Source organism: Hyaena hyaena, unplaced genomic scaffold, assembly GCF_003009895.1.
Source record: "Hyaena hyaena isolate Hyena2069 unplaced genomic scaffold, ASM300989v1 scaffold_48, whole genome shotgun sequence".
NCBI classification, from domain to species: Eukaryota; Metazoa; Chordata; class Mammalia; order Carnivora; family Hyaenidae; genus Hyaena; species Hyaena hyaena.
Genome location: NW_024080680.1, coordinates 2888284 through 2914906, shown reverse-complemented (window position 1 = coordinate 2914906; position 26623 = coordinate 2888284). Strand labels below are relative to the sequence as shown.

The window sequence follows — 26623 nt, the reverse complement described above, 5'->3', positions numbered from 1 at the left end:
GACGGCGGTGGGAGGAGAGACTATCGATGCTTACTCGGTGGCGTCCACGGGCAGAAAGGAATAACTACTCAAATCTAACTTAATTAAAAAAAAATTTTTTTTTCTTCAACTTTTTCTTGTAAAGCTTTTGAATTTCTGCAACAAGAACATTTTTTTCCCATAAATTATATCACATTTTAATCAAGATGGTGAAAATCTGGGTTGAAGCAATGTGGAAACTTGCTCAGAAGTCCACTCCAGAGATGTGAAATCTTTAACCTATGATTGAGGTTGTTTCATCTGAGCCCTTGGCCTTATGCTTTAAAGAGTGGCTTATTAAAAATTTTCTTCCTTGAGGGGCGCCTGGGTGGCTCAGTCGATTAAGCATTAGACTTTGGCTCAGGTCATGATCTCACGGTTCGTGGGTTCGAGCCCCGTGTCAGGCTCTGTGCGGACAGCTAGCTCAGAGCCTGGAGCCTGCTTCGGATTCTGTGTCTTCCTCTCTCTCTGACCCTCCCCTGCTCACGCTGCCTCTCTCTCTCTCAGAAATAAATAAAACATTAAAAAAAATAAAAAAAAAATTTCTTCCTTGAAACAATAAACTACAGAGCTGAGATAAAATAGATATTTCTTTTTAATTTTAATATATATATTTTTTACTTTAGAGAAAGAAAGTACATGTGAGCCCCCTGGGGGAGAAGGGCGGAGGAAGAAAGGAAATCTCAAGCAGGCCCCATGCTCAGTGCGAAGCCTGACACGGGGGCTCAATCCCACAACCCTGGGAGCATGACCTGAGCCAAAATCAAGAGTCAGATTTTAACCAACTGAGTCACCCAGGTGCCCCACAACTGATATTTCTTTGGTTGGCTATGAAAATGTATCACATGTTTACCTTTCCACTACTTTGGTTATATTCAAAGTGGGAGTTTTCTATTTGTCTTTTTAATTTTTAGAATACCTATTTGTTGAGCCCCCATTGGTGGATTAATTTTTCTAATACTGCTGTTTCAAATTTTGTCTGATACTGAAACAAAATTGATACAAGCAGACACAAAATATCTTCAGACTAAACCAGTGGGTCTCATGGGGGACAATTTACCCGTACTTACTCATTTGGTAAGGTCTAGAGACATTTTGGGGTGTGGCAGTTTAGGGGAACTATGTGGCATCTAGTGGGTAGGAGACAGGGGTGCTGTTACACAGCCTATAGAACACAGAACACTGTCTCACAACAAACACTGGCCTGGCCCAGAAAGTCAGTAGCGTTGGTATGCAGAAATCCTGGATTAAAGTGAGCGAATGCCTGGAAACACCCCCCAGCTGGCACTGCGGGGGGCAGGCAGGGTTTCGCCCGGCTGGCACAGCCGGTGAGTGGGCCTTCTAGCCGGTTCTAGGCCTCCTTCAAGGTGATGGAAAGTCCGCCGTGGACACAGCGGTAGATACTATGTATGTACACGATACAGACTAGCCTGGCCATTTTAGCCATGATTTTCTACTTTCCTGCCTCCCCCCCTTTTTTTTTTTACATTTTTAATGTTCATTTTTGAGCAAGAGAGACAGAGTGCGAGCAAGTGGAGGGGCAGAGAGAGAGGGAGACAGAACTGGAAGGAGGCTCCAGGCTCCAAGCTCCAAGCCATCAGCACAGAGCCCGACGCAGGGCTCAAACCCACACACTGTGAGATCACGACCCAAACCGAAGTCGGACGCTTAACCGACAGGGCTACCCAGGCGCCCCTACTCTCTTGCCTTTTAATCTCTTGTGGCATATGTAGGTTTTATTAAAAGGCTTACTAATGTGTGTTATTCAGTTACAGTTTGTTGCCATATTGGACTTTCTGAAGCATTTTGACGATTTAAGGGCCCAGTCAAACAGAATGAAATCTGGAGATATACAGCACCATGGGGCTAGGAGGTGGCGGGGGGGGGGGGGGGGGGGGGGGGGGGGGGGGGGGGGGGGGCGCTGGGAAGCTGTCACCTGGGAGGGTGTGCCTGGAGGAAGACCGAGGGCAACAGACCAAGGGAGCCGCGCTGCACTGCCTGCCTTGGGGCCAGCGGGGAGCCGGCTGCTTCCGTAATCTAACTCCCAGGAGCTTTGAACAGACTCCTCAAATGAGCTCTGGAATGTATGGAAGTTCTCCAGCGGGACACTTCTGTGAAGGCCCCTCGAGAAGTCATGGTGGGAGGAAAAAAAACCCAAAACAGAGATTCACTGATGTTAGAGGATCACAGGGGCCCTTGGGGGGTGGCCAGGAAAGGCAGACATGAGCTACTCGCTCCACCACTCATCTCGCTAGAAAGGGGTCTCATAAAGGGGTGTCATGGGGAAGCAGCCGCTTTTCTATAGAAGCACATTCCTTTATTCCTTCTCAGTGGCTCTCAGCCATGGGTGCACCTCAGAATCAAAGAAGTAGCTTCAAATAAAATAAAATAAAAATCCCAACACCTAGGCCTCACCCAGACAAACTGAACCAGAACCTCTAAAGGTGATGGATTTAAAAAAAAAAGGAGTGGTCCTTCAGGAGCAGGGTATTAATGGCATCTCTAGTTTGTGGAGATGTGTGCTCTGAAAAGTGCCCTGACTTTTGGGGGCACTAAATTCACTTAGGGATTATGTTGTTAAAGATATTAGCAGAGATGCAGTTCTCTTTAGTGCAAAAAGGTGCACTCACCATTAACAAAGCAGGGGGAAGATGCCTAAGAACCAAAGAAATATTCACTCTGGGAGCACTACTGGAAATGCACGGCAACGTGTCAGAATGGAATGATCATAAAAAGGTTGTTGGTGAATTTCAGACAGTGATCCTCCCTGAATACCAAACCTGCCCTGTTTTTATAATTAAAATAGTCCCCAGCTTTAATCTTTTAAAAAATGAAGCCAGAAAATTCTGAATGGGATGAGATTTCGGATATTAAAACCAATCAAGGAGAAAAGTGGCTTAGATGTGTGATCGATCACTGGACTGACTTCGTAGAGCTCCAAAATCAGAACAACACTGAGATGCTGGCAAGAAAGAAGGCCTTCAGTTAGACGAGAGCGTTTGTAAGGAAATGGTTCTAGCACAAACTTTTCCGTGGTCAGAAAAAGATGGTGCTTCAAAAACAAAAAAGGCTGAAGTCCGCAATGATGGCTTTCACCTAAGTCAGTGTTTGCAAAGGCATCTGGGAGGTCCGCTTGACTTTGGCTCATAGGCTCTGGCTTAAGATCTATTTCTGTCTTAGCATAGATGGAATTCACACTCGGTACTGACATCAAAGTAGACTGCGGACTTTTAACTTGTGTAAATTTTCAGTTTGCCGTACCTTGCAGAAATCCTGGCCTCTAAAGTCCCAAGTATGGGGAGAAGAGCATCCTGGGGAAGGAAGAAAGAGCGGCACAGTCCTCAGAGAGCAGAAGTTGGTGCACTTCGCATACAACGATTTTCAAGAGTCTCCGTGGAACACGATTACAAGTCTTTTTGGAACAATTATTTGGAAGGTGCTAGCGCTGGTGACAAGTGAAAAAAACAAACACTAACCAAATAAAGCTGTACCTTACAAAGAAAGGAGTTATTCCCCTGATAAAAATAACAATCGAGAGGAGAGGTAACAAATGTTTTTTACTGTTTTTCTTTGAATGGTAGTGAGTGAGTCTGTAGATGTAGTTCCGAGTTTTCTACACAAACCTCACATTCCTTCTCTTGGTTATCCTACGACCTACTTCTTTTTAGTGATATTTTTTTAAAAACTGAGTTGGTATATGTAGAAGCAGAATTTTATAAAAGCTTGTTATATGTTTTTTAACTTGGGTGAAATGGATGGTTGACCCAATCAAGTTTTTAGGACTTAAGAAGAAGGTTGTATCAAACATTAAAAGAAAGCGACATTTTAGCAAAATGGCTGAAGCTCCTGTCTCTTCACCCATAATTGCACTTGCTGAAGGCAATGTTTTTTTCCAACAAACTCCCTGAGGAATGTTTCTTGCACACAAACTAAACTGAACCAGGGGCGCCTGGCGGGCTCAGCCGGGTAAGCATCCAACTTCAGCTCAGGTCATGAGCTCGCAGTCTGTAGGTTCGAGGCCCATGTCAGGCTCTGTGCTGACAACTCGGGAGCCTGGAGCCTGCTTCAGATTCTGGGTCTCCCTCTCACTCTGGCCCTCCCCTGCTCATGCTCGCTGTCTCTCTCTCTCTCTCTCTCTCTCTCTCCATTAAACAAAAATGAAAAAGCAAACTAAGCTGAACCAAATATGGTAATTAGTACAGCAAAATCCCATACATTTATTTATGGGACACATGAGCCCCCAGGGTAAAGTTCCACACAATGTGCAACTATGAGTGCTGGCTGAATACTACAAAATGGACACTATTCTTTATTTTTGGGGGGCAATGGTTAGTGGATTGGCACGGTCAAGGTTACTCAGTTAAACACGTTTCATAAGTTGTTTATTTGCGACGTTGATTCCATTCACAATACGTGGTGGGTTTTGCAAGGCTGGGCCACACTGGCACCACCTTAAGGCTAGTGCCTCGCATCCTGCCTGACAGCTCTTCATAAACGGTGGGTCACTCTATGCTGACTCAGGACAGTGCCATCCCATGAGTTCAGTCCTGGTTACAACCAGCTCTGCATGTCACAGTTTTCCTTCTTGTTCCAAAACCCTCACTGATTTACACATTGTTTATTTTCTGTACTACCTTAAAATTCATGCAAACAGAACTTTCCGGTACGTAAAGCAAACACGCAAATCCTGTTACTGCTATTTTACCGAGGTTGGGGTCTCTCCCCATTTTAGAATGTGAGCTAATAGCAATATGCTTGCAATAAAAACTGACAACGGTGACAAAAATAAGGATATAATATTAAAATAAATCAAATGATATACAATACTGTCATTATTCTGATACAGAATTTTTACACAGCAATACTGATATAGGTACACACGGCAGGATGTCAGGTAATCCATTACAATAGACCTTTTGGTTACAAGTAGAGTTTAAATCTTAATACCGATTTTAAAATGGTAACTAGTGTTATGCCAGATTAAAATCAATACTTCCTCTTCAAGTGACGTTTTCTGGAAATGTCTAACTATGAGGTTAAAAAAAAAATTCATAAAAAGAAAAAGAAGTAACTGTAACATTGTATTGGAGAAGTGTTTTGTTTTGTTTTTTTCAAACCCAAATCTAGAAATACGGTCTAAATTGACTTCCCATGCCTCCTGAGTCACACGTGTCACACAGTGGGTCTGAGGCTCTGTCGCATGGACAGGCTCGGGGCAAGCTGGAGGGCAGGCTCCCTTCACTGCAGCTGGGAGAGAGTCCAGCCGGGAGAGAGTCAGAAGTGTCTAGTTCAACCACACGCCCTCTGCTGTATCAGGCAAAAAAGCTGCATTCTTCACAGTGATTTTGCCAGCAAGCAAAAGCATATGTAACAACCCTGTGCCCCTCCTTAAAATGCTAAAGGGCCCAGAAAGGAAACATCAAAGATAAAGCAGGGACCTTAAAATTCTTTGAGGAGAGAAAAGACCCTAAAGAGTGTCTGTGTGTGTGTGTGCGTGTGCTTGTGTGCGTGTGTGTGTGGGTGTGGGTGTGGGTGTGTGTGTGGGTGTGTGTGGTGGACAGGCCCGGGGTGGAGAGTTCAGAGAAAGAAGTTTCTGTAACAAAAATACAAAATTCTTATTCTGTTTCTGTGAAAATGGGTGAGTTATTGGCATTAAAAAAGGCCAAACCTAACCAAAACACAAATAGGGAGATGAGAACCGGTTCTGTAATGCCCTGCACTTTACATTTCTATCCAAAACTGAAATCCTCTTTCAGTGGGAAAAACAAAAAGAAAAGTCATCTAAACATCAAAGATAGAAATGTTACTTGGATAGTTGAGGAAGCAAGAGCATTTCTTTATGGCATATTACTTGTTTGGCACAATCACAAGTAGATAGACTTTATAGACATCATGTGGCTGTTCACATTTAAAGTTTTTACTCGAAAGTAATTACTTTCGGGCTAAACAAATAAACCGATTAAATGAAGTCCGTAAACAGGCTAAGCCCGGCATACATGGACATGTGTGATGCATTCTCCGCCCAAAAAATGGAACCTAAGATAAAAGAAGAAAATGGAGTCAGAGCAGGAATCATTAAAAACAAAACAAAATGGAAAAAAAAAACCCACACCCAAATACACACAACCAAAAGCTATTCTTCAGAGATCTCTGGATAACAACAGCTAGTGTTATATTGTGAACCATTCAACATGCTCAGCTCTTTATTATCCTTTGCCATCCTTACAACCACTCTGTGAAGATGACAAAAGGTTCAATTATATCCATTTTACAAATGAGAGACGGAGGCACAGAGATTAGTAACTTGCTTAAGGTCACACACCCAGAACTTGAAGTGTGGCTGGCCACCCGGACCAGAGAGACCAAGCTTTTAACCACGAAGCTATACTGCCTTTCACTTTTTCTCATTTTTCCTTTTTATAGCATTCTACTAATGAAGCTCATTAAGGAGGGCATAACATTAAGGACAGGGCCACATCCATATATTGAGTAAATACGAAGTCACTGACAATGATCAATACATAAATTCACGTGCTTGCTCACAGATGGCAGAGGGGTCAAAATTCCAGGAGGTGTGGGTTGGAGAAGAACGAGAGAGAAATTAGGGAAGGAGGCAAGCCTGAGTCACAGAAATGAACAAACCAAACCCTGGCCTAGGGAGAGCCAGCACAGAAAGGTCGGATTCATTGCAAGAGTCATCGGCTGGTATTTCTCAGTCTTGGCCAGGCCACCAATGAAGCTGGGTTAAGGAGACACTGGCATGGTGGGTCCTTTGTCTGAGGGGCATGGGGGCACCTCAAAGTACATATACTCTCTAGAGGCAAAGAACAAAATCCATTCTCCCTCCCCTGAGAATCGTGCCCTCTTGAGAATCTGCCTACTTTGCAAGTTATGGCAAGAAAGTTTAACCCCAGGCCTGGAGGCAGTTGACAGTCAATGAAACAGGATGGCAAATGACTCCCGTCCAGGGTAACGTGAGAGAGGCGAGCTACTAGAGACTCATGCCTTAGGGATGCTTCTACAGTTGACACACGGCAGAAAAATGCATCCTTTCTGTGTCTCAATTCAGATGCTGTATTTGCTAATCATTCTAGTGTATTTCCTAATTCTATTCCACCAAAAGAGGCCGCCCCATACCAATTATCTGCCCTGAGGAGGAACTCTCAGATGTATCTTCCAGATGCCTTCTAAGTATTCTCTTTGTACATAAAAAAGAACGACTGTGCAGACAGTGACAGAACCATTCTAACCTTCTCTCAGGGCTGAGCTAATAGGACAGACCCAACTGCACGGTGGTCCACCCACGGTCGGGGCTGCTTCTACTGGGCACTGCCTTGGGGTTGGTACCAGGCTAATGTCCCTCTTACCTCCTTCTTCCTTTTTCTTCTCTTCCTCTTTCTTCTTTCCTGCCTTCCATTTCCAAAATGGTTCTGGAAGGGCCAGGGAAATGACTGTGATCAACAAATACAAAAGGAAGAGAGGGAAGCAATCGGAGGGCAGGGTGTGCATGGGGCGAACAGGCAGGGCCAACCCTCTGCCTTTTTTACAAGGGCCTCATTTCCAAGGCCGCGAGGACAGTGCCCACACGCAGGTGCCACGGCCGTCGGCTCCGTGCAGACTTGTGCGCAGAATGGTTCTGTCACTGTGCGCGTCAGAGCGCACATGGATGGGTAGCTCAGTCACCGGCATGGAGACCATGTCAGAGGAGGTGGGCGCAGGTCGACTGGCGTGGACGATTACAGGTGGACCGCATGAGAGGGTGGCACCCAGGACCTTCACGATCTAGTCTAGCCCCGAGACTCGGAGCGCTTCACTTTGTCAGACCTAAAACTACTGGCATGGGCCAGAAGTTCTCAGCTGGGGGCGATTCTGTTGGGGGCACGTCTGGCAATATCCAGAGATGTGTTTGTCACAACGTGGGGGAAGGAGTGTCAGTCACATCTAGTGGGGACAGGTCAGAGAATGCTACTAAACAGCCTACAACGCACAGCACAGCCTCCAATAACGAAGAGCCACCTGGCCCAACAGCGCTGCCGCGGAGACAAATGAACATGGGCAGCAAGAATGAAGGGAAAGGAACCAAAATAAGTGAACTGTAACTGTAATGCACACGGCCGGCTGTGCTGCATGGACAGCGCCGCGTGGGGTCCTTTCATTCTCTCCTTCGGCAGAGGGTCAGGGTCACCAGCATATCAGTCCTCATTCTGGGTGCTACGGATACGGCGCTGGACAAAAGAGGAAAGGCCTCTGCCCTGCTTGGAGCTTCAATCTGAATGAGGGAAGACAGGTAACCAGTAAGAGAGTTTAAGCTGTGAGTAAGTGTCCTCACGGTCCTCACGGCCTTGCAGTGTGTCCACCGAGGGACCAGGATCCCTCTCTGGCCTCTCATGGGGGTTCTTAGTGCCCTGAAGAGAGCAGCAAAGAAAACTAACCGTGGTGGCCACGGCCACAGCCAGGCTGCATACGGCACTGGGCATGAACGTCACACCAAACCCGGGTGCCAGATTTCTGCCTCATTTTGACGCAAGCTAAGTGGCGTCTTCTATTTTTAATGTTTACTTATTTTTGAAAGAGAGAGCGAGAAAGAGTGGGAGAGGGGCAGAGAGGGGGACAGAGGATCTGAAGCGGTCTCTGTGCCGACAGCAGCGAACCTGACATGGGGCTCGAACTCACGAACCATGAAATCACCACCTGAGCTGAAGTTGGACGCTCAATCAACCGACTCAGCCCCCCAGGCGCCCCATAAGTGGCTTCCTCTAGAGGTGAAGTAACGTGGCTGCCCGCGGTCACCCAGGTGAAGTGGACATATCATAAACCCAGTCCCACTTTCTTCCAGTGCGTGTTCTTTTCTCAAACACCACGGGCCCCCCCCCAACTTTGAAACTCTGTGAAGAAAGATCTCCTGCGAGCATGTGGCCCTTAGCCTGGCCCACAGGAGGCAGCTGAGAAAACAGGTGTGCAATGCCTATCTCGCCACACACTAGGCGCCACACACTAGGCGCCGCCTGAAGGCAGGGGGGTGGCCTTCCAGGTCCTGGGGCTTCTGCTCACTCTGAGCACCGCTGCCTGGCACCGAGCAGGGCCCCGAGCAGGGCCCCGAGTGGCTCGTGCCACCAAACTCAGAGGTGGCTCTACTGTGAAGCCAGACGAGCTGAGGGCCTCCCTTGTGCAGCTCCCTCCAGGGCTCTGTAGGGCCCTGGCAGTGGGCTCACAAGGCCATAGGTCTTTGTGATGCTTTCAAAAATATTGTGGGGGCACCTGGGTGGCTCAGTCGGTTGAGAATCCAACTTCAGCTTTGGTCATGATCTCGCAGCTTGTGAGTTCGAGCCCCGCATCAGGCTCGCTGCTGTCAGCACAGGGCCTGCGTTGGACTTGCTGTCTCCCTCTCTGTGCCCCTGCTCTGCTTGCATGCACTGTCTCTCTCGCTCTCTCTCTCTCAAAAACTAACAAAACGTCAAAAGTATTGTGAATGATCCTTTTTCTTACTGAGGGCACCAAGGTGGCATTAGCCCTGACAATCTTAACCTAACGATTAGACTATCCCACAGGGCCATTTATACCTGGACGCCCTTTTTTTGTTCTTACCAAGCCCACCTCCCCTCTTTCCATATCTGGCTTTCTTTCTCCCTCTTCCAAGGCTTTTTTTTTAACCTGCCCCCACCCATAGCGGGTTTTCCTCCACCCCTTCCATCCATAAGCTTCTAATGACAAAGAACCCCATTTAGGATATTATACCCTTATTAGATACTGGGCAGTTTCTCAACAGGCCCATTCATTTCCAGATCGACATATGCCGTGTGACAAACATAATAGGTGTCCGATAGCCACAGACACATGAGAAAGTATATAGAAGACGCATATTCGGAGGCACACATATAGCCAAGGAGCTAACCATTCCGTCCAAATTTGACGGTTTAGTTTAGAATGAACTCAATACAATGTTTCTAATAGCCTAAAATTCCAAACAGAAAATTCTAGAAATAGCCAAGGTAGGACTTTTAGCACTTTCCAGAAGGCATGATTCTTATCCATCTGTGGCAGTTTTTAAAGAGAAAATAACAGCACTGATACAAAACAAATGTATTATTTGTGATTTCTCTCACAACAGAGTCAGTTTTGCTAAAGAAAGAAATATGAAGACGGATATACGGGGGCACCTGGGTGGCTCAGTCAGTTAAGTGTCTATTTCAGCTCAAGTCATGATCTCACGGTTTGTGAATGGATCCCCATTTGGGTTCTGTGCTGACAGTGTGGAGTCTGCTTGGAATTCTCAGTCTCTCTCTCTCCCTCCCCTCTCTCTTCTCCCACCCCTCCTCCACTCGTTCTCTGTCTCTCTCAAAATAAATAAATTAACTTTAAAAAAAAAAAGAATACATGAAGAAAGCTCTGGTCATGTCACATAAAAAGCGCTGGTCCAATGTGGGAGGAATTTTGGGGTGGGCAAAACGGGGAAGGGGTCAATGAACAGGGGCAGATGGTACCTAGACTTCTGGTGGTGATCACTTTATACTTCAGACAGATGTCAAATTACAATGTTGCATGCCTGAAACTTACATAATTTATATACAAATTTCACCTCAATAAAAAAAAAATCTTATGTGTGTTTTCAATAAAGCCAGTTTTGTTACATTAGCTTTTGTCAACAAAAGTACACAGTTCGCAAAATTTCAAATAGCCGTAACAGTGCATAAAATAGAAACCCGAAGTCTCAGAGTTTCTGTCCATTCCTACACTCTCCAGTTTTAATAATGAGGAAGATCATCAGTGTATTTTCATTGGGTCAAATCTCAAAGTGTTTCTTCAATTTTCGTTAGGATTAAGTGTATATTCATACAACCCTAAATAAAGCAATTATTTGTCTTCTTGCGAGTAGAAAGTCCACATGGGATCTGGCCTCCTGCCGCACTGTGCCCTTGGAAAAGAGCAAAGGAAAACAGGGCTGGTGGGGGAAGGGGGTGGTCTCACGGATTGTGTGGAACTTCACTCGGGTTGGGAAAGCTGTTGGCATGCATGCCCGGGCCTCTGGGTTGAGAGGGATGTAAACTATTGGCAAGAAGTAATGGCAGGTATAGCTTCTGTGAGTCTAGAGGACCCACGTGGCTCTCCTCTGTGGCAGCCACAAGTACCCTGTGTGGAAGAGAGGACACACAAAGTGTTTGCATGGGGAGCTGCTGAGTGCCCAATGCAATGGTGCTGCCGTGTCCCCTCACTGTGTCCTGTGAGGCTAAGTACAGGTAGTGGTAGCTCAGTGGTGCTCAACCTGGGCAGTTTCCATCCCCCAAACTGTCACAGGGGACATCTGTCATAGTCTGGAGACATGGTTACTTGTCACCGAGAGAGGAGGCTACTCACATCTAGTGGGAGGAGCCCAGGGATGCTGCTGAGGGCCCGGGACAGCCTGACAGTGGAGAGCTGTGGGACCCATACTATCAGCAGTATACTTAGTAAATCTATTAGTATACAGACATAGATATATCTATGTCCTCTGAGTCTCCACGACAATGAACTTGTATTCACAGCGATGATGCTACCCTGAAGAAAATGTAGATAGTGGCTCTTGATACCTGTGATAGGAAACATGAGGAAATTAACCTCCTAAGCTTTCTTCCACCCGTCTTCCACTAAATGCTAGACTTACGGAAGTCATATTTTAGTTAATATAGGTTTGTAAAGTAATACCCTATCCTGAAATTATGTACATGATGTCTTATCATGTTTCTAAAGCAGAAACAGCTAATAATTTTAAAAATCTTCCTTTAAGAAAAAAAACACAAACAAATCCCAGGTGTTAATTTGAAAAAAAAAATTTTTTTTCAGAAAAAGAGAATATACTCGTCAAGTACTAAAGTGTTCCTATAAAGAAGAAAAAAAAAACCAACCCAGAAAACAAAAAACAAAACTGCTACTAAAAAGTGTTAGCATATAAACATTTTTTGGAGGAAACATAATTGTTTAAAATGAAAAAATAGGGGCGCCTGGGTGGCTTAGTCGGTTAAGCGTCCGACTTTCGCTTAGGTCATGATCTCACGGTTCGTGGGTTCGAGCCCCGCGTCGGGCTCTGTGCTGACTGCCAGCTCAGAGCCTGGAGCCTCTTTCGGTCTGTGACTCCCTCTCTCTCTGACCCTCCCCTGCTCACGCTGTTTCTCTCTCCTAGAAATAAATAAAACATAAAAAAAAAAATTAAAAAAAAAAATTTTTTAAATGAAAAAATAATAAAGGACAAGTTATAAAAATAAAAGAATCACAGAGTTATAAACTTCCAGAGCCAAACAGTAATCAGAACAGGATAGAAATGGCTTCCTTAATTTTTGTAAACTCTGAAAAGTGTCTGTATCTATTAAAATATTAAAATAATGTTTTTTTTGAGACAGTGAAATATCCCTTGCAGATAAATGATTCAGCAATTTATCCTTAATTGTTAGAAAACTGTTAAAGATGAATACATGTTAAAACTTTCGTTTGACCAAATAAGTGTTTGGAAAACATAAATTGCTCTTATGGAGAATGATCTTTTATTCTACTTTTGAACTATCAAACTTATGTTTGATACGTTAAAAATCGTACAACTATGTGATTATAGCCCGGCAGTCACTATAAACTCCACAATTTGGTTGATGTATCTGAAATAAAATAGTAAACTGAACCCAGTGACTATCAATTCCTACCTGTAGTTTGCAATTTCATTCATCAAATATTATTCACTTTATCAAAAGAAACACACACTTGTGGCTAACGACAAAGTCAAGCCAGAATGGAAAGTTTAAAATTTAAACAGGAGTAGTCTTCACTTATTCATAGTCCTGTTTTAAAAACACCAATCCCTGTGATCATAACCAGTTAATCCCTTCTTTAAAAACAAAACAAAGAAAAATAAACAAAAGAAAAAAAGGAAGAAAAAAGTACTGAACATGTCATATTAAAATAGTATTTTCTATGCACAGTCTACATTTTTACCATTTACTGACGAGCTATTAAACTGTAGTTTGGTGTTGAATTATGTATATTACGTTCACCAGGATACACTTACAAAATTTTTTTTTTCTCAAGTCATTTTGAATCCAATATAGTGGAGGGATAATCTGGAAGTAACTAGATTTTTACCAGGATAAATTAATTCCACCCAAAACAATTAACAGCTCCTGGACCTACTCTAAAAATAGGTCATTGAGGGGCACCGGGGTGGCTCAGTCGGTTAAGCCTCTGACTTTGGCTCAGGTCATGATCTCACAGTTCATGGAATTGAGCTCCATGTCGGGCTCTGTGCTAACAGCTCAGAGCCTGGAGCCTGCCTCGGATTCTGTGTCTCCCTCTCTCTCTGACCCTCCCCTGCTCACGCTCGCTCTCTTTCTCTCTCGGAAATAAATAAAACATTAAACATTTGAAATAAAAAATAAAAATAGGTCATTGAAATGACCCAGGAAAATGTATATTTTCAAGACAGAAAAGTACCTGGATGGAAAGTTGTAACACTGGGTTCTAGAAAAACTTTTCAAGTGAGTATCTGAATAGGGGAAAAGGTAAGATCTGACATAAAGCCTTTATTTTTTTTAATCCTTCAGTTCTTTTATCATTTAATTCTAATATGAAAACCATAACTGATTAAAGGCTTTATTATTAAAACAACGGTAAAAACCAAAGTGCAGAGATACACCTGGGTTTGTGCGAGAAGGATTTTGTTTACTCTCAGAAAGGCCCTTGCACAAGACCTGAACTGGAAATCATTTTGAAACACGGGGAAACACAATTTGGTTCTCTTTTTAAAATAACCTCAGATTTGGGAACCTCATCACAACTACATAGACTGTGACCAGTTCCCACACGGGACACCACTCTCCCTCGCCCCACACCGACCAGCCTGGGTTACTTGGGGTACAAAGCGTTCCGATGAAACGTCTCTCTCTCAGAGGCAGAAGAGTAGGGTGATTCACACCACAAACACACTGGCTGGGGCGTCAGGCAGAAATGGAGCCCGGGGTCTCCTGGGCGACCTGTCACCTTGTGACCTTAGCAGTTACTGTGTCCCCTCCGAAGCCGCACGGGTTGTAGGCAGAACAGGACAAAACAAATGTGCTGCACAGGCACCTCGTATTAGATAAAAACATTCAGTGCAGAGCGTGTGCCTTCAACAGGTGGCGACGGCAACTGCTATCATTACAAAGAGCAGTTGAGTCACATGAGTCACTCTCTCCTTGTTTTAGCAGACGGGCCGCAGGGCTCGAGTGTGCAGGGAGTGTAAGGTTATACTAACACCGTGTGACAACAGCATTCTTAAAAGTAAACTTCTCAATGGCAGTGACTCAAACGTGGACTCGCCCTTGATAAGAGTGATGAAAGGCCAGACATCAATGCCATGGGTGGCTGGGCTGGGGTCACCTCTTTGCAGGGAGCTTGGCATGGAGACAGACAACTAACGGTTTACAACCCTTCCAGTCCTCGAGTAGCCAGGAATGAAAGGTGCGGGTCATGCTTCAGAATGACGGTAAAACCACAGGGAGGGATGGGCTAAGCGGAACAGAAGTATTTCTCAAGGAAACCGCAGGAAAGCCAGACTCGGCCCTCAGAGAGACCCAAACAAGTGGAGTCCCTACAGCTCCCAGAACTAAACACAAGCCAATTGACTGCACTACGTTTACTCCGAGAAAGTCAAAACAGTAACTGTTACTTGCAACGGTAGCATACGAGGAAGACATGGGGCCTTACTACAGCTTTCAACCCTAAACCACAGGTAGAAGGTGGGGTCTGGTTTGCTTCAAAAACACCCTACTTAAAAAAATTTCTTTTAATGTTTATTTTTGAGAGAGACAGAAAGAGACAGAGCACAAGCAGGGGAGGGTCAGAGAGAGAGGGAGACACAGAATCCGAAGCAGTCTCCAGGCTCGGAGCTAGCTGTCAGCACAGAGCCCGACGCAGGGCTCGAACTCACAAACTATGAGGTCATGACCTGAGCCGGCATCAGACGCTCAACTGACTGAGCCTCCCAGGCACCTGATCCCCCCATCTATTTTCAGACAGGAGTATACAGCATGTAGAGAACGCTGCAGAGAGGCTGAGCCGCCCGGCCTCGGACATGCCCTCCGGTGCTGTGCACTTCCCTCTGCTGCTGGGTGAAACGAGGAGGTGGCCCTACAGGAGCATGCCACTGCCACCTGGCCTCCCTGGGGGAGCTTACTGAGAGCCCACCAGTTTCAAGCTTCTGATTCGAAAGGGCCGAGACTCTCCAGGCTCCACAGACTCCTCCGCTCCCTCCTGTCTCCTTTCCGCCCCTTTCCGCTCCCCTTTCCACTCCCTTCCCGAAGCAACTTAACTCAAGGACCCTTGTAGACCTCAGAGTCTACAACACACCCTCTACAGCGATGTCCAACCCTGCCACCATATGGTCACGCCCCTTATTGCCAAAACTGCTCGGTAGTGTTGTTCAGGTCATTAGGATATTTATACTGTTAGATAAGAGCATGAACTGGAAAGTTAAACACCATTAACGTCAAAGCTTATGAACTGAATACTGCATAGATCGAGTGAAAAAATACGACTTTTAAATTAAGCTACAAAGGTAACTGTATCATTGATGCTTTTCTGTAAGAGACAAAACACAAAGTTATCTACTTCTGCCTTATCAGTACGTCTGCTATTAAACGCCCTCTCAAGAACGTCTATACTCTGATTTCTGCAAAGAAACATGCACTGCATTTTATACATACATATGTGTAAATATACATGTATATATATTTTATCCTAAATAATTTTTAGGCAAATGCACATTTTTGAGATTATTTTTATGAAACGTTTCTAATGTCATGATATGAAAATGATTCACAGGGTAAGGATGGTGGAGGATACAGTTCTTTATAAAGGGAAGGGAGAGGGGAGAGGAGGTGCTTTTCCATCGTCATCTTCTCTCACTTGTAATTTCAAGCACATTACACTGGGTTTCATGCCACTCAGGCCTTGCTGAGAGTTGAGTGGCCACAACGTTAGAAAACCACCAAGAATCCAGATACACGTATATATACTAACTTTACGAGTCAGCGGATGGCAGCTGTCTCCAACTTTGCCCATAGGTGTGCAAATCCTTATGCTCTTAACCCAGATACTAACAGCACAACACATGCCGCCACCACACTGGGGGTCCTTGTCGCAGGCCTGAAAGGTAACAGACAGACAGATCAATACAGAGAGCAGGGAAGACTCAGGCTAAGGAAATCCAAAATTAGCAGTACAAAGGGATCTTTAAATACCCAACCACGAGGATTTTACTACTCACACATGAAAAAGAACTGTAATCTTCATTTAGAATAAAATCTGATCAGGAGAGATTTTCCTAGTTTAAAAACAATGGCCTAAATAACGGTTTACACATTATGAGAATCTTAAATCAACACACATAGAAAATGTCATGTGTGTTAAACACACACACACACACACACACACACACATAGAAAATCACCTCTCTTTTTCTAGGGTTTTGTGGCTGAATTGGCTTTGAACTTGAAAAACGAGGCTACATTAGTCTTATACCATACATGACCATTAGGAACTACAGAAACTGAATCACAAGACTTTATGACTATTAACTGCAGAATACATTGGGGCCAATTTTAAAAAGGGATTAAAATGGTCTCTAAATCTGGCATGAAAGGCTCCAGACCCATAAAGGCACTGATGTAAATTTAAAAAGTGCTCATTCTCCCTTTCAGAGATTTGCATTTTGGTTCATGAGACTTGATGTCTCTGACACCACTGACTTGATTTTCACCATTTCCTCTTTAAAGAAAGAAATTTCTTGGGTTGGGAATGGACAAACTAAGACTTCTGTCTTATGTTACTCTTTTCTGGGGGGTTAGTAACCTACAAAAAGGAAATTATTGCTCTAGGGGATACATATGTATACATTATAAAATCAGTGGAACTATCCAGATCTATCTGATTTAGGGGCGCCTGGGTGGCTCAGTCGGTTAAGCGTCCGACTTTGGCTCAGGTCATGATCTCACAGTTCGTGGGTTCGAGCCCCGTGTCGGGCTCTGTGCTGACAGCTAGCTCAGAGCCTGGAGCCTGTTTCGGATTCTGTATCTCCNTTTTTTATGGCATGAGAAAAGCAATGAGTCTAAACCAGGAATACTGAGGATTTTTTAGGGGCGCCTGGGTGGCTCAGTCGGTTAAGCATCCGACTTCAGCTCAGGTCATGATCTCACGGTTTGTGGGTTCGAGCCCCGCACTGGGCTCTGTGCTGACAGCTAGCTCAGAGCCTGGAGCCTGTTTCGGATTCTGTATCTCCCTCTCTCTCTGACCCTCCCCTGCTCACGCTGTCTCTATCTCTCTGTCAAAAATAAGTAAAACATTAGAAATAAATTTTTAAAAAATCTATCTGATTTAGAAATGAGAACGACAGACACAATTACCAACAATGATTACTCAGGGGATCTGTTCCCAATATAAAAACTGTAAATACAAGTAATTAAAGAATCAACTATGGAGAAATTTTCATGCTCTATCTAAATAGAAATAAAATAATGCAGTCTAAATTTATTTGCATGAAAATAGATCTAGAGAACAATGTTTCCAACAAAAAATAGGATGCTTTGAATGGTGTACAATAATCTGTTTCGCTAGCGACAAGGTAAAAACATGTAAGAAAATACAAGTCTACAATTTATAGACAGAAATTTAAATTTTCTTACATTTACTGGAAACAACTAAAATACTCCTCCAAAGTTCTCCTCCTTCAGTGTTTTGGGGCCAGTCACAAGATCTCCAAAGATAAATATATGTGCACACCCCTGTTTACTATTTTTCTTTAAAAACTACAAACCATCTTGCTGCAGGGTTGGTTTATTTCCCCTCATTAGAATTTTTTTCTCATTCTATTTAAAACAACTATCTGAACAAACGCTACATTTTTCACCTTGGAGTGTTAGGACATTCATATGAAAACATCCCAATGTTTCTATTTTCCAATTTTTATGCATATGCCAGAAATCACGTATATGTGGCCATTACCTTCTGTTAATGAGAGGTTCAGTACGTGATCTTTTTCAATACAGTCTTAACAAAACTATGTGGAATATAAACCAATTTCACATGAACTACATAGATTACCCCAAAAAAAGTAAATTTTTAAGGTGGAGATTTCAGGCAGTATTTTATATCAACAGATACACAAGACCCGTAATTCTGAAGTCCCACTAACCCTTTTTTATAAGACAATCAAAGGCCAGCCAGAATCTTTTATAAATTCAATCAATCACTTGGATGTTTAACATCGTGAAGATACTAAGTTACTAAGTTTTTCATTTGGCTCCAGATGGTTCCTGTCATGAAGACGTAACTACATTTCTTTATTGCCACGTTGCTTAGAGAAATTTTTTAAAAAAATTCACTGAGGTAAAAACAACATAAACAGTACATCTAAGTCCATGCTAAACCTCTCTAATAGACAAACCTCCAATGTGATAAAATTTCATTTTTGTAACCAAAAATTTCAGTTCTTGAACGTATTTACAAAGAATTGCATAGGGTTATATATTTTTTAATTAGACAGCTGTTGCTTAATGCCTTTCATCCTCAACCCATTGTAGATCTATTCAAATAGTATCGTCCTGTGAAAGGAACAAAAAGATACTTATATTGCGGAGGAATTCTGGGCTCAGAGGATTAGGAGAAATTTAAAATGAGCCAGCAGGGGAAGAGGGGGAAAAAAACCCAATCATGTTCCAACCCATATATTAGAAAGACCTGTAAAAACTTTTTTTCCCCCAACTACACTGACTAACTAAGCTATTTAAATACATTTTTAAAAAACCTCTATTGTAATAAATACCACAATGCTTACAATACCTACTGGATATAACCAAATACTGTTATTGTACAAGGTCTTTCAAGATGCTATAAACCTATTAACTAACTTGGGAGACTGGAGCTTTATTTTCTCAATACAATGACATTTCCCTCAAATTTAAATATTTCATTATGTATCATCAGTTCAAACACAAAAGGTTTATTGAAATCCCATAATGTGCACTTAGATAATTGAAGTAATTTCATGGAGGTGTTAATTTCAGACTTAAAAAAAAAAGAGTAAAGCAGGTGAACAACCAGGAAATGGTAGCAATTTTGCATTGTTGATGTTAAAGTAGACTAGATTTTAAAATTTTGTACTGTAAACTCGTCATCCTTCAGATCCACACAGAGAAAATTACTGGTGGTAGTAGGAGAGAAGTGAATCAGTTCCTACTGCCAAAAATGATGAGGACAACTTCTCTAAGTTGAAACTAACACCTCATTGTAACCTACTCCGTAATTATGCCAGAGCATTGGGGGTGCCTTATCAGGAACTGGAACTGGAAAACTTTTACAAGGAAAACCTCCAGACGCTGGGGGGGGGGGGGGAGCCCTGGAAACCAGAAGGTAGCGCCCCCAGTGCTTTTCAAAACGCACACATGGAGCACCTGGGTGGCTTCGTCGGTTAAGCGTCCGACTTTCACTTGGGTCATGATCTCGCGGTTCGTGGGTTCGAGCCCCGCGTCGGGCTCTGTGCTGACTGCCAGCTCAGAGCCTGGAGCCTGTTTCAGTCTGTGACTCCCTCTCTCTCCAACCCTCCCCTGCTCACGCTGTCTCTCTCTCTCTCTCTCTCTCCTAGAAATAAATAAAAAAATATATATATATATAAAAAAAAGCACACATGGCCTCGGACCAAGTTATTTCTAAGGGTTTCTGCGAGGGAGCACGAAGTGCACACTCCTTGACCACAGGACTAAGTCTCAGGATTGGGGGATATTCGTCTGGCCCCTTGGCGTTGCAGAAAGGGCCTCCCAAATGTTAAGGGTTGAGGCTGGAACGTCGCGAAGAAGTGCTAGAGAAGACTCTGAAAGCAAACTTCTTCCAGCTTAACAGAAAAACCGACCAAACTCGAGGAGAAAGCCTGTAGGGGGATCAGACGGAAAACAAGCGGGAGCAGGCGGTGATAAAGGCGGTGGGTGACACTTCGGTCACTTTCTCTTCCAAGGCGCTCCCCCCAAGTCCCGGGCCGTCTGCCGCTTTTGGAGCAGCGCACCTCTGCCAGCGCCCCGAAGGGCGACTGGGGCGGGTGTCCCTGCCCGGGGCGACCCTCCCGGTGCCGCTCCCCACCCGAGCCCCCTCGGGGCGCAGCGCGGGCGCGCCTCCCGGGCGGACAGGTGCGTCCGGGGCCGCTTACCCCAGTGATGACGGCGGCGTCCCCCGCGGGGGGCGTGAGCAGCAGCGGCGGCAGCAGCAGCAGGAGCAGCAGCGGGGCGCAGCGCGGGCCCCTCATGGCGCCCTCGGGACTGCGCGGCGGTTGGGGGCCGTTGGGTGCGCGGGACTGGGGCGCGGAGCGGCGGGCGGGCGGGCGGGCTGCCGGGCGGCTGGCGCGAGCCTGCGGGCCGTTATAAAGGCGAGCCCCGCCGTGACTCACGCCCGCGCCCGCCCGGCAGCACGCGCGGGGGGCACGGCGCGGGCACACACCCCACGCCCCCACGCGCACACGCGCGCCCGCCCCGGCCCCCGCGGCCCCGGGCCGAGCACGTGCCGGCGCGCCACTCCCTGCGCCCCCGCCCCGGGCGCCACGCAGGCAGGGCCCCCCGCGGGGCGCCCCGCTCCAGGCCCCGCGCCTCGCCGCCCGCCCGCCCGCCGCCGCCTCTCGCACGCGCCCCAGCCGCTTTGTGGTCTGAGACGCGCTCCTTCAGTGTCCTGGTTTCCGAGGCTCCACGTGCTCGGCGCCTAAAACTTGCAGCTCATTTGCTGTGCAGATGTTTAGGGAGCGCCTACTACGTGCCAGGCGCGTAGACCCCCGGGGGAGCGGGGAGGGGAGGGACGGGAGCCTGAGCTCCGGATCATTTGTTCGGCATGTCTTCACACGGCGCCTGCTGCATGCCAGGTACTGCCACTGGGGTCTGGCCTCATGGTCCAATAACCGAACAGAAAAGACACACATCAAACAAATAAACCGGGAAATGCGGAAGACTGGGGGGGGGGGGGGGGGGGAGGGGGGAGAACAAAGGGCGAGCGAACTCACCCCTAATCCCACATCCCTGACGACATTGTGGGGTTTGTCCTTCCAGCTGTGGGAGTCCAATTTCTTTCTTTCATTTCTCATGCTTTCCCTTTATGCGCACATCTGTTCCCGACCCTCTCCTCTCTGATTTTCCTCGCATGCATTTCCTCCTTTCTTCAACATCGCGCCAGCTTCAGTCTGAGCAGTTCAGGACGATGCCAAAGGGAAATGAGAACGCCTGGCTTTTGGGTGCCAGCCTGAGGCCCCTTGAACTGTATAGGTAGGCAGCTCTCTCTGCTTGTACTTTCCAGCCCAGGAAAATCGCCCGTCGGCCTTGGACGATGCCACACAGCATTAGCCTGTTTTGCTTCAGTGAAAACGATTTCAAGAAGACCCAGCTGTGACCACCGCCAACCCTGCTTACATCGAGATTTTGGGAAGCCCAACTTTGTTTCTGAACATTAGAACTTCTGGCGATCCCTGGTCCCTTAAGGACCAGAAACTGTTGAAAAGCAGATGCGTCTTTCAGCCTCTTTAATAAATGCAGCGAGGAGAGTCGGGACAAAGTTACTCTCAGACTGTGGGGTTCTCCATGCCAAAGCGTTCAGACTAAATGTGGAAAAAAAAAAAAAAAGAAGAAGAAGAAGAAGAAGGCAATTATCTGAATGTTAAACAGCTGAATATTTGGAAAACCAAATCTTTGAGTTTGAAAAGCTGTCTTTTTTACCCGTGGTTACATTTTGAGAAACGGCCTGAAACAGAAAACAAAAACAAACACACAAAAAAGAATTAAACTTTTTTAACTTTGAAAAAAATTGTCAAAATTGGACTCATAGTAAAGTAAGTGGAAACAGTAGCAAGTGGCAGATTGGTGGAAAGTTCCCTTTTCCAGTCTCCATGCCAACCCCAGCACCGGAGTGCTGCCAGGTAAATGTAAAAAGCAGTCAACATGGATTTGAACATTCACACAATTTTTTAAAAAATGGTCTATTTCATTTTTGCTACTGCTGAATGCCAGCTTGGGTATTCCCTGCTTCTCCAAGCATAGAAAACAGGATATGTCTACACAGGAAAATCAGATTTCAAAAGTGGATGGCTTCATCCATGGCTGTTTGGAAAACAATCCTCATAAGGCCATTTTGAAACAAGGTTGGAAACACTTAAAAAATAGGGTTGGTTTGTTTTCACGTCGTTTCTTTTGATCATGTTGTTTCTTTTCATTGCTTTTTATGCTTTGGAGGAGACATGTAGGCCCCTGATATGACAGATCTCTGCATCCATAGCCAGCTTAGAGAAGTGATGTCTGAAATATAGTTCTATCTTATGAAAGGGAAGATGAGAGGTTGAGTTTGGATTAGTTCACAAAAACCAGTTAGGTGGAAAGGCCAACTTAAGAATGCCAAGAGAAAAACTGAAGAGTGGCTTAACTCTTCTATTTATTACTGCAACCTGTTGATACTGCCACACCTAAGTTCAGCCCGAGGATAATTGCATAAGGAGAAACAAACTTTGTGTAGCTCAGAGTACTACATATACCAGCAGGCTATCAAGGTTGAGCGGAATTGAAGAGGCAGTACCGGAAAGGCCATAGGATTCCAAGTTTGTGAATCAGACCGACCTGGAATGGAATCCTGAATGACCATTAGACAAGCTGCTTACGACTTTCTAAGCTTGTGGGGCGCCTGGGTGGCTCAGTCAGTTAGGTGTCAGACTCTTGATTTTGGCTAAGGTCATGATCTCACAGTTCATGAGTTTGAGCCCCGTGTCTGGCTCTGCGCTGACAGTGCGGAGCCTGCTTGGGAATCTCTCTCTCCCTCTATGTCTTCCTCTCCCTCACTTGTGCATGTGCACGTTCTCTCTCTCTCTCTCTCTCTCTCAAATAAATACACATTAAAACAAAAGATTTTATAAGCTGGTTTCCTCACCAGTAAAACAGATAGAAAACACCAGCCCAGTGGGATGCAGCCTTCATGGGGTTGAAAGGGGACAATACCATAAAGTGCTTACTACAGTACCTAAACAAACTAGGAACTCTGTTAGCATTACTGCTTATTAAGTCATATTATTTGGTGTCCTCTGATAATTTCAGCCAACAATGATAGTTTTTTCTGGGCCCTTTGTGTCTAATTTCCCACACATTCCTCTTGGCACATAGCACAATAAGTGTATTAGATTAGATAATATACTCCTTATAGCTAGGCTCTTTGTGTCTAAAACCCCACATCTTCCTCTTGGCAAATAGCACTATGATAAGCATATGGCAGACACTCAGTAACTAATGATCAACAGGAATATATTCTATGGAAGAACAGATGGGTCACAAGAAAATGGTATACAGCAATGACACGTTTAATTTGCATGAGTCAGGGAAATGGAGTCATCAAACAGCTATAGGGATAAATACTTGTCCCGGTGCAGGTGATCAAGATCACACTCAGGAGACACAGGACTGAACTGAGGTGAACTGGGAGACACAAACCTGTCTCACTGCAATAACCCTGGGACCCAGGCTGATGAAGGCTCGATCTCCACGTGTGCTTCATGGGCTGGGTTCATGTGTCTCCCCCAACAAAGCTATGTTCAAGTTCTAAATTTCTGTACCTGTCAGTGTGACCTTGTTTGTAAGTAGGGGCTTTGCAGATGTGATCAATTTAAGATGAGGTCACCCTGGACCAGGGTGGGCCCCAAATCTAATAATTCGTATTTTCTAAGAGAAACGAGAGGGAGACCTTGACACAGAGACATGAAGGAAACGCACGGGGAGACGGTCATGTGACGACTAGGGCAGAGATTGGAGTCATGGATCTGCAAGGCACGGAATGCCATGGATGGCCAGCAACCACCAGAACACAGAAGAAGCCAAGTAAGATTCTTCCCTAGAGCCTTCAGAAGAAGGATGGCTTTGTTCATACCCCGATTATCCACTCTTAGCCTCCCCAACTGTGACAGAAGACATCTCTGTCATTTGAAGCCACTCAGTTGTGATAAATTCTTATGGGAGCCACAGGAAAACTAACCCAGGTGGATGGAACTGAAGGGTTGCACACCAATTTTCAAATGCATCTGCCTCGAGTTGATGGCTTTCCCTTTTGTCCACATTTTAATAGCCAGAGCAAATCACAGGACTTTGTCTTCACAGGGATGGACAATGGAAATCTGAGGAGAACCAGATATCTGGTGAGCAAGGCCGTATTTTACAGGAAAGGGATCAATCATGGCTTGGATTTCTTAATGAGCATATTGAACTTTGAATGATTATAAATGATAATGTTGTATTATTTCTTTTGTGTTTTATTTCAAGTTCAGTATTCCTTATGTTAGAATTATACCGAGACTCTGAAAAGAATAAATGTATAAATTGATATTTTCTTTTGGGTGGGTAAGGAACCATAATTCATTTAATCAACAGACATTTACTAAATGCTTACTATATGTCAGACATTGTGTAAGGAATTAGAGGTACAATGGTGACCAAGAAAGATGTGAATCCAGCTCCCTGGGAGCTTACAGTCTAGTGGGAAGGACATGAATCAAATAACCATACAATTATATAATTACAGGAAACCAATGTAGTACACGAGAGCACAGCATATGGAAAGACTTGAAGGTCTTCTTTTTTTTTTTTTTAATGTTTTATTTATTTCTAGGAGAGAGAGAGAGAGAGACAGCATGAGCAGGGGAGGGTCAGAGAGAGAGGGAGACACAGACTCTGAAATAGGCTCCAGGCTCCGAGCTGGCCGTCAGCACAGAGCCCGGCGCGGGGCTCCAACCCACGAACCGCGAGATCATGACCTAAGTGAAAGTCGGACGCTTAACCGACTAAGCCACCCAGGCGCCCCTTGAAGGTCTTCTTAAAGTAATGAAGCATACGCTGAAATCTGAAGCTTGAGCAGGACTTAAGTGAGATGAAGAATGGGGGCAGAGGAGCAGAGGGGGCTGAACATTCCAGACCGGGGAATCAGCCTGCACTGGAGACTGGAAAGAGCATTCATGTTCACGGAGCCAAAGAGATAGCTGTGTGGCTGGAAGAATGAACCTAAAGAGACATCAGGGACAAAGATGGGGCCAGAGAGGTGGTAGGGATCCAATATAGGGTCATAAGCCTTGAGGAACCCCATCTTTATATGGCCAAGCAAGAGGGAAAACATCAGGGTGAACCAGGCATGACAAGGACAGCTTTTGAAAAGAAGACCCCCACTGCAGCGGGATGTCACATGTCCAGAGCCATACTCCCTGTGACCTCAACCCAAGCCTCTTTTGTCAAAGGCAACTCCGTCCTTCTGAGGATGAGCATCGCATCATCCTTGACCCTCGCTTTCTCTCACACCTCATGTCCAATCTTTCTGAAAATCTTGCTGACCTTGCCTTCAGAACATATCTCGAATCTGACTGCTTTGTCAGGTTTATGGCCACCCATCTTGTTTGGAGCTGCTGTCATTTCCAGCCCGGGTTACTGCTGTCAGCTCCTGCCTGGCACCCTGGGTCCACCCCTGCCCTCTACATCCTATCATCACGCCAGCTGCCTCAGCTCTTCTTTTATTTTTAATTTTTAAAGTTTATTTATTTGAGAAAAAGAGAGTGTGTGCGTGAACAAGCGGGGGATGGGCAGAGAAAAGGGGAGGGAGAGAGAAAATCCCATGAAGGTTCTGTGCTGTCAGCGAAGAGCCCAGTGTGAGGCTTGATCCCATATGCTGTGAGATCATGACCTGAGCCGAAATCAGGAGTAAGACACTTAACCCACTGAGGCTCCCAGGTGCCCCTAAATTCTTCTTTTAAAATGTTAATCCAGACCCTTTGCTCAAAACCATACAGTGGTTTTTCATTTCCTTCACAGAGACTTGAGGTCTTTGGCTTCATCTACTCTGACTACGGCTTGTCTTCCTGCTGGCTCTGCTCCAGCCACACGAGGCTCCTGGGGTCCTTGAACACACAGGCACCCTCCGACGATGGGAACGTTGTCCTGAAGCTTCCTTCGTCAGGACTGCTCTTCCACCAAAAAGACAAGAATGCGAATGGCTCCCTTTTGCTCAAATCTTGCCTCCTCAAGGACGCTTCTCCTGCCCCCTCTAATTTGCAACTGCCCCAGCACGCCAGATGTCCCTGACTCTGCCTATTTTGTTTTCTCCTACAGCACTCAACATCTTCTAGCATACCCTGTCATGTACTCTTATGTTTATGGCTCTGTCCCACCCACCCTACACATAGACCAGAATCCAAGCTCTATGAAATCAAGAATATTTTTTAAATGCCTTTTGTTTACCAGGTTATCTCCAGTGCCTGGAAGAGTAGCAGGCACATAGCAGGTACTCAACAAATATCTGCTGAACAAATTACTGGGGCTGTGGAGACGAGGTTGCAGGTGGGGTAGTGTGGGTGAGGACGGATCTGATGACAGGCGACGAGAGTGGTCCAGGGGGCTTCTGTTAATATCACTGGAAGTAAAGAGGGACAGAAGTGAATTGATTCACTTTAGAAGTGACACAGGTAGAGTGTACTGTTGGTTAAGATAAAGAGTGAAGAAAATACCAAGACTTATCCCTAGGATTCACCTTGTCTCAACAGCCATGATAGAGGCTGGAGATAGAGGCAATTGACCTGCAT

General features: G+C 45.2%; 1 protein-coding gene across 1 annotated transcript; it reads right to left on the bottom strand.

Annotated features, from left to right (window-relative positions):
- Positions 1–4381: 4381 nt before the first annotated feature.
- PROK2 (prokineticin 2) lies at positions 4382–20374 on the bottom strand. The gene is made up of 3 exons (XM_039230566.1): positions 20207–20374; positions 16033–16158; positions 4382–6054 (listed from the first exon to the last, which is right to left on the bottom strand). The coding sequence occupies exons 1-3, from the start codon at positions 20300–20302 to the stop codon at positions 5950–5952; spliced, it is 327 nt and encodes a 108-aa protein (XP_039086497.1). The 5' UTR covers positions 20303–20374; the 3' UTR covers positions 4382–5949.
- Positions 20375–26623: the final 6249 nt, after the last annotated feature.